This window comes from Carettochelys insculpta, chromosome 3, assembly GCF_033958435.1.
Source record: "Carettochelys insculpta isolate YL-2023 chromosome 3, ASM3395843v1, whole genome shotgun sequence".
Lineage (NCBI taxonomy): Eukaryota > Metazoa > Chordata > Testudines > Carettochelyidae > Carettochelys > Carettochelys insculpta.
In genome coordinates, this window is record NC_134139.1 from 4588586 (window position 1) to 4602886 (window position 14301).

The following is a 14301-nucleotide window of genomic DNA, read 5'->3' on the forward strand; positions in this document are numbered from 1 at the left end:
AAATCAGGCCTGACACACTCACTAACCCCAACATACCGTTATATATCCAAAAGGTATCCTGTAATGTATCCTACATAACTTGGTAAAAGGCTGGTCATTAATATTGCTGTGCTACGTATGCACTGGTTGTGTACAAAGCATGGCATGAATGTACTGGAAATACATTCTCAAAATGCATTTGCAGGCAGTGTATGATTCAAACCTCTTTTGAGTGAAACGTGAAACCCCTTGTCTGACTAGTTTGATTACAGCTAAAGGACAATAATGGTACATTTACATCTAAGGTAAACATAGCAATCAAGCAAGGGAGGAAACATCTTAGAAAGCACTCCAGGGACAGAGATTGCAAATCCAGAATGCCTCCCTGGTTCTGGAAGCACAGAAAACGGACGCTAAATAAAATAAAGGCAGCAAAGAGACACGTAACAGCCTGTCTACACTTACAATGCTTCAGTGCAGACACTATACCAAAGGTAATCCACATCCCTGAGACCCCTGACTGATGTAATTAAATTGGCCTAATTTTCTAGCATTGAACAGGCCTTATTTATCAACTGGTTAAGGGAGAAAACAGTGCAGAGCTCTTGCAATCTGTGAAAGGTGGATCTTTCAACAACGTGGAGGCTGAAGTGTCTGGAATTGACTACAAGCAACAGAAACTGTCTCTGACCAAGACTGCAATCTGTTAATCTGTAACCTGCTGGTTGCATGTTGTTTTGTTTATAACCATGCATAGGTCTCTTTTCTCTTGTTTAGTATCACTTACATCTGTTCTTTAAGATGCGTATTATTGTTTTATTATACAACCATCCCAGTGCTGCATATTAAACTGAAGTGTGAATCCTCAGCTAACATAACTGTCTGGCCTGAGCAGTCACAGCATCTTTTAGCTCTTCATCTTGAGCCACATGAGTCCAAGTCAATTGACCCAAGCTCAGACTCTGTGCCATGGGTTTTAACTGCAGTACAGACATACCTACAGAGCCCCGAAAAGTTTGCTGGTGTATTAAATTGACAGGTGTGGCAGGGAACTGACACATGGTCTAATCTCTAGCAACTCTCATTCTTGTTCACTGAAATGCATGTTGCCATATGGCCCAAAATAATTTGTGGCAGACATGGCACAACATGCTGTATCAGTAAAAACCCTCAAACATCTTCCAAGGAGTACCCATTTCCGTGCATGTGTGGGTGTATTATCATGGCAGGCTTTTGACAGAAACAAAAAAACAGTATAGTGCTCTCATGAGCCCCATCTGGGAAGAGGAAGGAGAAATGATGCAGAGAAATGAGGAAGTTGAACCAATCCACTCTGCCATAACCATACTAATAATATTTAGATCAGGGACCAGCAACCTTTCCGTGGCACAGTGCAGAAATTTGACCTTTTGACGCCTGTGCACAGTTGGAGTGCTGGTGACACTTTTTAAAGTCACTCAGAGTCCTACTTACAACAGCTTCATTAGTAAATAAATAAAGAGGGTCAGTGGTGAGTCTCCAACCATGGTCTTGTGCTCCTGCCCCCTTCCACGTTGCATAGCAGACGAATGGCGGACCCAGAGCCCCCACCGTGTGCCACTCTCAATCAGCTCGTGTGCTGGGGCGGGGGGGGAACCCCTGATCTAGATCTTCTATAGCCTCTTTTATTCACAGACCTCATTGCACTTTACAGAGGACAGCATCATTATTCCCATTAAAGATGGGTGAGAACTGAGGCACAAAGCAGTGAAGTTACTTGCTCTAGGTCACCAGGAACACTGATCACCTGAGTTCCAGTCCAATAAACTAGCCACTATGCCACACTGCCTCCAACTAAGGAGCCATAATTTATTTTCCTGAGACAGGGGGGTGCTGTATAAATTTAGTAAGAAAATAAAAACTGGTCAGCAGTGTGTTTTAGTTCACACTTCTCGCATTTGCAGTGTTCACGCTGAAGTAAACTAATGAACTGAAAGCATAAATGAAAAGAATGAATTAGCAACAGGAATAATTGATGAGTTTGAGTAGCCTGGGTGCAGACTCTTCTGTAGAGACAGTGTCCCAATGTTACCACACCATTTAGCCTAATCGGCACGGGGGGAATTCTAAGTTCACTTCCAGTCTCATCCCTCTTTTGGAAGCCTATCAATCCACCGAACTCTCAACCCAGCTCATACACCTACAATAAAACATAGGAACTGACACAGTTCATGTCAGCAAAGCCTGTTAAGTTACTACTGTGAGGGCCAAATTAAATGAACTACACCAAGCTTGAGTCCAAAACCATACTCACCTATTGATTCAATCTGGAAGTCAAACGTGAGCTCTGAGGACAGTTTTCGGCTAGATTTTAATCTGCCTTGTAGATTCACTATTTTTATACAGCCTGGAGAATAAACAAGATGTCACTTAGCCATTGCTCTCAAACAAGTGACCCAGTTTGAATATGTATATTTGATACATAACTAAAACTTACAATCCAGACACACTAAAATGGTATCTCTTTCCAGCTGTGTTAAATGTACAACACTTGCCTGCGCACTGTCTGTAACAAAAATAATTCCAGTTAATTTATACATAACACAAACAAATTAACATAAAATTTGAACGTGTGAATTCTAATGTTCAAAAGGTCATAAGGTACTGTTGTGTTTTTAACTAAAGAAAGATCTTCTTACTAGTGGACTTTCTCTTGTCTTGAAAAGACATATCCACTTACACAAACTGCTGGCTACGACGGAGACAAATCAAGCTGTAATATTAGAGTATTAATATTACAAAGCAAACAGATTTAAGTTGCTATCCACCATCACCTCTTTGTCCATCAGTATTTCTACTTCCTATAAAATGTGTGTGTTTCAGATGACTTCCTCTGGATGTGTCAATTTGCATTTTCCCAACGGGAATCCTGTTCTAACTTTCAGACACTTGTTTCTAAATCTTGCTAGGACACTTTCTACTTGTTCTCACTCCTTGCTACGGTCTAATTTCTCCTTAATCTGCAGATTTTATATGCTATTTACTCCTTCTTCCAAATTGCTAATGAAGGCAGTTAGAAAAAAGAAAGAGTAAACTTTCTTTCATATTATAGCTCCACCTGTCTCCATCACAGCAACCGGGGGGAGACTTGACTAGTGGACATACCAACTTAAAAAAGAGAAAATATAAATTCTTTTAACAAAGAGATGACAAAAGAAAAACTCTGCTAATCTCACAGTTATACCACAGGTACTCTAAGAGCCATTGACAAAACCAAGAGTAAAACTAATTAATTTTCTATTAAATGAGAGATTAAAAGGTTTTACATAAAATACGAAAAGCAGCTATGAATCACTCAATGAAGAACATTTTCGCCCCTATGAAAGAAAGCAGTTTGCCTCACTGAGCACATCTACTGCCTCTTATGTGCAGTTTGCTCATTTTTCTTTACCTTGCGCAGGACCAGTCTCCCAAGCTTGATACTTTTGAGTTCAAATTTGAGCTTCAGATTTTTATCACGACCTTTACAACACTCCAGAACTGGCATCCGAACCAAAGTGCCAAAAAACTAGTCAGACTATTTCTGCTATTCCTAGTCCTTCACCTGGCTCCCTGACTCACTACTGGATTCTGAGACTGGGGCCCATTGTTTTAAGGTATTAATTGGCAATATTTGGATCCTATACAGTTGAGAAGCACAATACAATTTTAAATATTTTCCCCTTTAACGCTTACATAAATCATACTCTGATCCCAAGGGATTATGCCCCTATTTTTGTATTCATACTGCACCTGCAAGAGTCTCACTAAAGCAGCTGTCCCTTCAGCTGAGTGGGCTGTGACTTGCCCTCCAATAACCTGAAGTCGCTCCTTAAACAGCTGGAGGAGTCATTCAGCGAGTGAAGACATCACCCTCCTCCCTCGTGGCTGAACAGACAGGCTTCTGATGCCTGAAGCACAACCTCACACGAGTTAAACCACTAACGATTCAGCCAAGACTAAGATTTTAAAACAGTAATACTACTCATGTAAAATCAAATTAAGTCGTGGAAAAAAATGTGCAGTACAATGTATGTGAATATTCTCATGAGCTATGTCTCTAGTTATGGTCTAGAAAGCAAAACAATATTAAAATATTTTTCTATATTTCAAAAGATTTCCCATCTAATGAAAAATTGGGAAAATACATTATAAGGCATTACAACCTTTCATGGCAACAAGCTTGGCTGACACCATAACCAGAATACACAGTGGTACTGCTTTTGGTGCCAGTGTCTTCTTGGCAGTCACTCAATAACGAGTAGGACGTCTTCATGTCACCCTCCTATTTGAGAGTCCATTGATGGCTGATCAGCCCGATGCTGGAGCCACAGATCATATCACCGAAGGAGCAGGCGCTGGTGGCCATTGAAGGGATGTGGGTAGTTTCTAACACTCTTCTTCTCAACCTCCCCTCTTGTGCACTGCAGCAGGACCTCTCAAACTCTGCCACCCCCTCATGGATTACCATTCTCCACTAGGGGTGGTCTTGGGCAAGGTTCACCCAAGAGTTGACACTGATGCTGCGCTTTTTCACACGTGCCTTCAGCAAGTCCTTATATCGCTTCCGCTGGCCCCCAATGCTCCTCTGTCCTTCCTACAACTGGGAAAACAGAATCTGTTTTGGGAGGCACCAATCAGACATCCCAACCATGCGATGAGTCCAAGGAAGTTGTTGATGAATGATAAGGCTTCAATGCTGGTCATGTCTGACTCTTCCAAGATGCTAGTGTTTATGCATCTATCCTCTCAAGAGGTATTTAGGATTCACCTGAGGCAGCATTGCGGATATTGCTCAAGTGCCTTCAAATGACGCTTGTATGTTGTCCAGGTTTCATATATACACAGTAGTACTGGAACAACCACTGCACAATATACAAGGAGCTTCGTCTTGGGATAGATGTCCCATTTCTTGAAGACCCTTTGTCTCAGGTGGGTGAAAGCAGAGCAGAAAGATGACTTCCAAGGTTTGTGAAGTGCTCCACATTTTCTGGTAGTTCTCCATTGACTTCAATAGAAGGTACATGAGATTGTCGTGTTGATGAAGGTTGGTGGAGCACCTTGGTCTTTTTGATGTTCAGTGTGAGGCTTAGATTCTCGTATGCATGATCAAAAGCACTTAAGATGGTCTGAAGGGCTGAGGGGAAAAAGAGCAGAACCGTGTTGTCGTCTGCGTACTGGAGCTCCATGATAGAGGTTATGGAGGTCTTGCTTTTAGCATTCAATCTGAGATTGAAAAGCTTCCCATTCATTCTATAGACAACCTTCACATCATCTGTAAGCTTGACATCAATGAGGTGAAGGTTCCTGGTGATGACGATGCAGAACAGTGATGGGGCAATGAGTGTAGGAGGCAGCTGGGAACTTCATCTTCTTTTTCCCTCCTTTGCCCCCATGACTGTGAAAAGAGACTCCTCACTCCATCTTTCTAATTTCTGGGACAGAGAACTCCAGTCTCAACCTTCCACCTACGTAAGGAACACAGCAGGCTGAGAGGTTGCTGTGATTTCAGCACTGGGTGCTCTGCTCAGAGTGTGAAGAGCAGCCCTCAGAATTACTGAAAATGCAACACATACTATCCTCCCTATAACTTAGCTGTCAGAAGCAGAAGGATGGGGATGGGGGAAATTAAAATAGGTACTGCTTCACCATCGCTTTCCAGGATTTGTATTCTTTGCCATTTCAAAGGAACTGCATTGGCTCTGCTTAAGACCACACTCAGTGAAGCAATATGTCCTGTGCAAGTCTCGCATGCCATCAGGCATGATTGTTTCTGGAGCAAAATGCACTTTCAGAGCCAATAATTTGGCCTGTCAGTCACAAGATGTATGCATATTCTGATTCATGATCACACAAACAGAGCAAAGACAATTATTTTGGAGCACATTTCCAAATAAAGCACCATGTATATAAAACAATAATTTGGTGCAAGCTATTTATGACCTACACATACTGCAGACATTCCCCTCTTCTCAGAGAGTGTTTTCGACTGTGTTCTCAATGCCCTGTCAGAGGACGGGGAGACTGATTTAATCACATGGCTTAAAGCACTGCTAATATAATAAGGAAAGAAAAACTGCCAACAGTACAGCGGCCTTGCAAGGACATACAAATGACTAAAAAAGAAAATTAGGATATAGGATATGGAGTGGGTCATTCTGTTAAAGACCCAAGAATCTCTGTCCTGCATCACAGAGAATTTAACAACAGATTAGAGCGTGAGATTTCTGAGTTAAAGTACATATTGAAATTCGACACACAAACACATATGAACAGAGACATCAACTACCTCACAAATCACAAAGGCTGCTTCCCTTTCTTTGATGCTCGTAATTATCTCAGACAGGACAATTAACATCCCCCCATCTCTCACCCTCTTCCTTCTATCCTATTTGATTTGACAGTTTTTATTGCCACCCCACCCTTTTTTTTCTTCTTCTTTTTGGTCCTCTGTACTTACAAGTCCGTCTGTATTGGAAATGAAATTGATCTGAAGCAGTGGGTCTGTGCCACAAAAGCTCATCATCGAATAAATCATTTTGTTAGTCTTTAAAGTGTTACACTTCTGCTTGTTTGTTTTGTAGGACAGAGGTAATAATTCAGGGAAGTGTTAAACTCTCCATGTTAGAAACAGAAGGTATTAAGGGAATAAAGATTTTACATTCACAGAGATACATTGCTGATGCAGACAGTGAAGACTGATGGACACAGGTACATTTTTAAGTAGTAGTTTTTCAACATTCTATTTTAATTATATTAGGAGCCCCAAGCACCAATTTGAAAATGGACCTCGAAGTTCAAACACACACGTATTACAGTATTAACTGGCCATCTGTGGCAGTGCTGCAGCGTATAACAGTCATTTGTGTATCTGCACTTCTATATACATCAATGTTTTTAAGATATTCTTGTAAAAAGCAAGTAAAATGGCATCTCTGTGAGCTGCACGTGATCGGATCACTGGGGCTTGTGCAAAAGTACTGAGGGATGGCAACTTACAAGCTCAACACAGATCAACAGGAGAGTGCCATTTCAGCTTACACCTCAGCCATAGTGCTCACTAAAGCCCTGAGAAAGACCCACTTACTGCTGGGCCAGCTCCGAATGGCAACTGGTTTTCAAGAGGGGCAGGGAGCAATTTAGAAAGGCTGTCTATCCACTCCCCAATAGCCACCTTAGCAGTTCCTGTTGCTGCCTCTCTGCGCTAACTCCTCATCAAAATGGCACTCAGGCCAGCCATGGGGATCAAAAATAGGTGAGGGCTTCCTGACCCAGACTACAGGGCACACGTGCCTGGCCCCTTTCTCTTCTCTTGAATATTGGGAGAAGGGAAGTATTTCCCTCTCAGCAAAAGCAAGCTAACTGGTGCCTTTGATCATGCTTCCAGGAGAAGGTGGTAGGCCTGAAATTCTATTAAAATCCATTTAAAACACTGTGAAGAGAACAGTGAAATTGCAAAGTGAAGCACACGATTCAAGAGAGGCCTAACTTATGGAAATAAGCAACTTTTAGAACTAATAGTGGGATCACTGTGTCATCTCTGTAACAAACTATGGAACCCAGATATTACCAGGTCTCTAGTTATAATACAGAAAACAATGTTGGGAATTCAATCATAATATTGCACAAACCTGTTTCTGTAAACCATGAAGAGGTAGAATTAGGGTTGACAGTCTCAAACTTCACCACCTGATTGAAGTCTCTCCCTCTACTGACACCAACACAAACTAAGGGGAACTCTTGTTCAGGTACTACTAGCATTTCAAACAATCTTAATGGACAAGGTACAGGAAAATCTATGTGCTAGAGTAAGAAACAAAAGAATTATTAGATAAAGGCAAACAAGTTAAAAAGCAAACAACTTAGTATATGTCAGGATTAGTAATTTAAACAGCATAGTAAGTTGGAAAAAGTAGTTTTACCAGTCACAGTTAACCTTGGTGTTACATAAGTGCGCTATTTCCTGGGATCACAATACTTGGCAGATGAAAGAAAAATCTGATTTATGAAGATTCAGGTTCCTTATGTTGATTTTCCAGCATCTGAAATTACACTATAATTTTTCTAATGGCTGATTGCAAGAGAGCCCCCAGATCCTGTCAGTGACATCACTAGGTGGGGAACAAGTTTAAAACATTTGTCCCACCTAGCTGACCAGACTATAGCTGCTGCCTGTGCCAGAAACATGAAGCACTGTGGCCTCAGCCTTGGAGATATTAGCAGGAGGAGCAGCTATTTGATTCTGAAGCACCCAAACGGTCATCCAGTCCAAAATGTCTTCTCCCTTAGTGTTTGGCTGCAAGTCAGAACTAAGGCGGAGGGAGAAAACTTGTTCATCTTGGCCTCTGAGGATAGAACAAGAGGCAATGGACTTAAATTGAAGCAAGGGAAGTTTAGGTTGGACATTAGGAAAAAGTTCCTAACTGTCAGGGTGGTCAAACAGTGGAATAAATTACCAAGGGAGGTAGTGGAATCTCCATCGCTGGAGATATTTAAGAATAGGTTAGATAGATGTCTGTCAGGGATGGTTTAGATAGTACTTGGTCCTGCAATGGGGACACGGGGCTGGACTTGATGGCCTGTCAAGGTCCCTTCCAGTCCTAGTGTTCTATGATCAATGTTCTCCTGCTAATTTTGGGGAGTAAGGGCACTTCGAAGTTGCACAGGTACTTCAAAGTGCCTGCAGCTACACAGCTTGCCGGCACTTCCAAGTTTGCAACTTTGAAGATGTCATGGGGAGAATTAGCCAAATGCGGTGCTGCATATTTGTTGCAGCACTTCGTTAGTATTCTCCACTCAGGCTGATTACCATGCTCCCTTTGAAGAAAGGCGCTAGCGGAGACACAGACTTACTATATAAGTGTGAAATAACACTGAGCGGTAGAAATAATCAACCTTTAAGACTGGATATTTGCTGGGGAAAGGCTCCAAATGACGTTTAATTAGGATCTAGAAAATGGTTCGGACATTTTAAACTGGTATTTTTCAAAATGATGTGAGCAGAAAACACCACTCATCTAGGGGCATAAGAAATTATTTATGTTTTGGTTATTCTCAACTTAATTATTATTATTATTTATTATTATTACAATAAGATAAAAGCATCTGAAAAAAAATCAACATTTTGTATTAAGACGTTCAGTCCTAAAGAGAAGGCAACTTCAGCTTGTGGACATGTTTGTGTACTTTTTACTTTTTACCTTAATTAACATGAACTTCTGCATCAGTTCAACCCATTCTAACAAGACAATGCTAGACTGTAGTGCTCCACAAAGGTATTTGAGGCCTGTGTAAGGATTTCTCACTGCCAAGAAAGAAAAGTTAAAGTATGTTAGCAACACTTTTTATTTACTATAAACACTTCCCATCTAATCTAACACCGACTTTGCAATTCTGAAAGTGCCAGATAGGGAAAGGGACTCTGAAAATCAGTTTTCAAACTACATACAATTCTTGGATTGTGAGTGCTTAGGACTGTCTTAAGAGTTTGGAAAACACTTAGGCCATGTCTAGACAGCCGTTTAGCACAGAGCTGCTGCCAGCAGTGCTATGCTAATGACAGGTCAGGAAATTGCAAACAGAGGACCATCTGCAGACTTGTGTGGTTAATTAGCATAGCCACACGAGATCTTACTGTCGGCGGGGGTGTGCTGGCAGTACACAGGCCATGTGGACGTGCCTCTGCCAGCTAAGTCCCCCTGTGTCACCAGTCCCTTATGCCTGAATGGTCATCTACACGGGACCTTATTGTGTAGTAGATGCTATCACAAATATCATCATAAAGCCATATTTTATATAAGGTATAACATATCTAGCTTATTTTGATATATCTGACTGATTATTTTTGACTGATGAAAGGGACCAAACATTCCTTGGCTTTCTTCAGGAGACACTAACATCAAAATATCCCATTTCAGAATGCAGGTGTGCCCCAATAAATTCTAATTAACATGAGAAACCTCCTCTAGTGTTCAGACATTGAAGATGATGCTGGGTATAGCGGTTGTTTTTATGACACTGACACTTATCCAACAGGACCTGAATGAACGCCAGCAACCAACTGACAATTGACAGTTGCTCAGTAGCCTCTCAGTCATTAGTGTCCCACACCAGGTTCTGCCAACTGATACAAAAAATGAAAGGCCCCATATATCCACTGTCAATTCTTCCAACTATCCAGTTGCTCTGGAAACTCAATTTCAGTGACAAAGTTGGCCTAAATATGTCACACTTGGTATATTTTGCACCAGTACCTAAAATTCAATTAGTACACTATTTAATTTTACACCCCAACTGAAATGAAAAAGGAGGGACATCAATCATCATAAGTTTTACTAAAAATCACTCTCCTTATCACTCTTCTCAGCACTCAATTAAAAAAAAAAATCTTCATTTAAAAAGAACAAGAGGGTGGACCGATACACCCTGAAAAGTTAAGGCTTAAAGTTGCATGCACTGCCTCAATTCTGCAGATACGTTACTTTACAAACTAAGTACATGAGTGCACTATTAAATCAACAATATGATTGAAGCAGTGCAAGGCATATAATGATAAAATCTCTGCCACAAAGACCTTACAATCTAAGGGTCTCATGCAAAGCCAACTGAAGTGATCTTGGGCTAGATTTATAAAGGCATTTAGGGGCCCAAAGACACAGAAAGGTGCCCAGTGTGGCTTACAGAACTGCCTGACTCACTGATTTACAATGTGGCTCAGTGGATGAAATCCACCAGCTGCCAATATTTGCATCTTTAGGCACCAAAAACACTTTTTTAAAAATCCACTCCCTTGTGCAACACCTCAGTTAACTACCAGTAAAATGGGGACAATGACACTTGCTTGTCAAATTAAAATTCAGTTCGGTGATATGAACTGCAAAGTCCACATAACTATTAACAGTTGTTCACAAGATGAGGCTAGAACGGTCTAGTTTTGGCCATCATTTTAGTGCTGCTTCTGCTAGGCCAAGGGGTACAGAACCTGTCCCCCATCACAGCCCTGATTCTACTATGTGCGATATTCTCTGTGGTCTGGTCATTTTTAGATGCTTATTGGTCAAGTTGGTAATAATAATAATGTTCTTTGAGCACTGCAGAAAGCCACACAGCCACATGCTAAGTATCTGCCTGGCCACACATGCACTCTTCTGACAAACCATGACAGGATTATCATGACAACTACATGATTATAGAGCTTCTCTGTTCTACACTGGAAGAGAAATCTTGTAAAATAAATCAGGCTGAAAGTTACATCTGCGTTCACGAAGAGCCTAGATAGTTTTATATCTGCTCTGAGTTTTCTTCCTGTCATTCCCCTGCCAATAGGTCAGACACTAAATCTTTCAGAAGTTCATTGTATTATTTTTTAACATTACACAGAGGCCTCAATCAGGACAAGGGCCCTTCATGCTAAACATTGTATAACCATATAGTAAATGACAGTCCCAATCAAAAGGGTTTACAATCTAAATGACAAGACACAAGAAGCAGATGAGAAAAACAAGTGATAGGATGTTTCACCAACAGCAGGAAGATTTTCAAGCTTCTCCAGTTCCCACTTACTTGAAATCAGAGTTGGGCACTTAATTGCCATATGAACCTTTGAAAGACTCCCCCATAAAACAACAGAACTATACTATGCCATTACTTATGTCAGAGAAATTGAAAACATTTCACGCTGATTTCTGTTCAACAGGGTCCTAAGTGCTACATGTATAGTGATTTGAGATGATCCCAGCCCACTTCCACACTCTACAGCAAGCACTCAGAGTTCAAGCAGCAAACAATTTTCCTGCCTTTTATGCACATTTATTGAACAGTAATGTTTCGCTGTTTGCCTCTCTTATACAGGAGTGGTGACTCACTGGTTGGTACACTGGACCATTGCTATTTTTATATGGTACTATTTTTAGAGAATCCATGCTGCCCTTGCATATCTTTCTAGCACCCCAATAAAATCTAAAATGAACCCCACAATATCAGTCAATAATAATATAAACAGTGATGGGCTCACACTGGCCAGTATTAGAAGTCCTGGCCCATGGCCTGATGCCTACTGTATGTTTCCCAGGGAAAATGAGGTTTCACAGGAAACCTGACATGCATTCTGCTGTTCTGAATTTGCTGTGGAATCTGATTAAGAGACAACAAAGGGGAAATTTTCACTCCCAATAAATGTGAGGACTAATCTGTTTGAATGTATTGCCTGCAGATGTATACACCTTTCTGATGACAGGAGAAATGTGACAGCTTGATAAACATTCTACTCTCCTTCGTTCCTTCCCAAGAGGCAGCTCGTTACAAGTATCTCAACCCTGCAGATATTTATTCCTCTGACATTTCTACTGTACATTTTTACTTACCAACACAACACTTCTGACACCATTTGGTTTCTGGAATTTTTGTAGACACTGCAAACTTCCTAAAGGATAGGAAAAAAGAATTATAAATTCAGTAAAACAAACCGAATCAGAAGTAACAGAGAGAAAGCCGTGCTAGTCTTTATACTACCAAAACAAAAAAGCAGTCAAGTAGCACTTTAAAGACTAACAAAATAAGTTATTCGGTGAGCTTTCATGGGACAGACCCACTTCTTCAGACCAGAGCCATACTAGAACAGACTCAATTTTTTTTCTGATTTTTCCACGTTGATTACTATTTTTGGTTCTCTGTGCCTTAAATATTATCAAGGTGAGCAAATTAGAGAGCAGAAGGGCGGAGGGGGTGGGGGAGAGTAAAGAATAATCTTGAATCAATGTGCTCCTTCTACAAGACGTTTGTAGAACAATCAAATTGTAGAACATTCAGTGACTGATACTCACTGAAAAGAACTAAATTAAGAGAACTATTGTACTTAATTGTACATTTCTCTTCTTCAAAACAGCATGTAGGACACATACATAGAGGTGGGTCTTCTCCATTAAGGTTCAGATTGACTTTAATTAGAGTTACAGCAAGTAGACCTAGTAACAACTGCTTTCCTCCCAGATTGTCTCACTCAAATAGCTGTAAAGACACTGTCAGAACTGGTTTACTTAAACAGCAACTCTTCTCAGCAATGAATTGTATGCATGAGGGATGAGAGGAGGGGACTGCATTTGTCAAGGCCAGAGAAAACGATGTTATGCTAACAGAAGTAAGATACTGAGAGCCTGGACAATAGTTTTAACAGTGTGGATGTTATTTGGAATGAATTTAACAAAAATTTAGACACAGACGTGATGCAAGGATCTGGAGGGACAGTGCAGAACTGGAGAGGATGGCCAGGTTATGAGCCTGAGCGACTGGCAGGACGCTAGTGCTGTCTTCAGTGCTTGAGAAAGGAGGGCTGAGCGAGGATGTATGGGGAAAACTCCGGCCACACTGAACCTAAGCTGACAGCTGGGCATTCCTGATATGTCAGAGACAAGCTGAGATTTTAAGTTCGTACATGACGAGATAGGTCTATAGTAGATTTGTGAAGAGTTCGCACACAGATTACAGTTAAATTTGGTTTTGCAGAGATTAGCCACCAAAAAGGGGGACGGGAAAAAAAGGGGGGGGGCTGTCGAAGGAGAAGAGAAGGGGACCAAACATAGAACCTGGAGGAACCTCCTCAGAAGGTTTGATGTGGGGGATGAAGAGCATCCTCAGAATGGCCCCACTGAAGGAGCAACATGAGAGAGAGAGGGCAAACAGGGAAGGTCTGAGTTAAGAAAGTCAGCAAAGGGTAAAATAAGTTGATTGACAGTTCCCAAGATGACTGACAGGTCAAGAAGGAAAATGGAGTATTCGTTCCAAGTTGTTCCAGGAAGAGGTTTATTAGGGACTTTGTCAAGAATTACTTCCGTGGAGTTCACATGAAAGAAACAAACAAACTGCAGATCATGACTTCCACAGATTGTAGGGCTCTTCTATCAATGCTGTGTCAGTTAAGTCCCAAATAAAGCATACTGTGTTTTGCTAATTTATGTACTGATGCTGATGTAGCTGCTTTGAATTTTTATTTGCTTTCTATATTTTAAGCTGGTGCATGATCTTTTCTCTGAAGAGAATTTTGCTTTCATTTTACATCAATTTTTATATTGCACTCATCATTGCATCCAAGAAACTATTGAAGGACGTGCTTTGACATCCTGCAGAAAGAATTCGCCTTGCTGTTTACATATTAAGACATGCATCTAGTAATCCTCCCTGCTACGGCATCCTTCTGGTGCCTATCATCCAAAAAGAAGAAGGCACCGAAGCGCAATTGGGAATATCTACATGATTCTGTCCTGTGTTATGTGTGTTTTTTTTTTTTTTTACTTTTGCCCCATGTACATT

General features: G+C 41.0%; 1 protein-coding gene across 4 annotated transcripts in view; it reads right to left on the reverse strand.

Annotated features, from left to right (window-relative positions):
• The window catches only part of MAP4K3 (mitogen-activated protein kinase kinase kinase kinase 3), a 163476-nt gene that overhangs the window by 23947 nt on the left and 125228 nt on the right, over positions 1–14301 (reverse strand). For all 4 annotated transcript variants that reach the window (XM_074989289.1, XM_074989288.1, XM_074989291.1 and 1 more), the window contains 5 exons: positions 12360–12418; positions 9198–9301; positions 7629–7800; positions 2456–2524; positions 2273–2365 (listed from right to left, as the gene is read on the reverse strand). In XM_074989289.1, coding sequence (XP_074845390.1) covers positions 2273–2365; positions 2456–2524; positions 7629–7800; positions 9198–9301; positions 12360–12418 — 497 coding nt within the window. The remainder of the gene's footprint in view (positions 1–2272; positions 2366–2455; positions 2525–7628; positions 7801–9197; positions 9302–12359; positions 12419–14301) is intronic.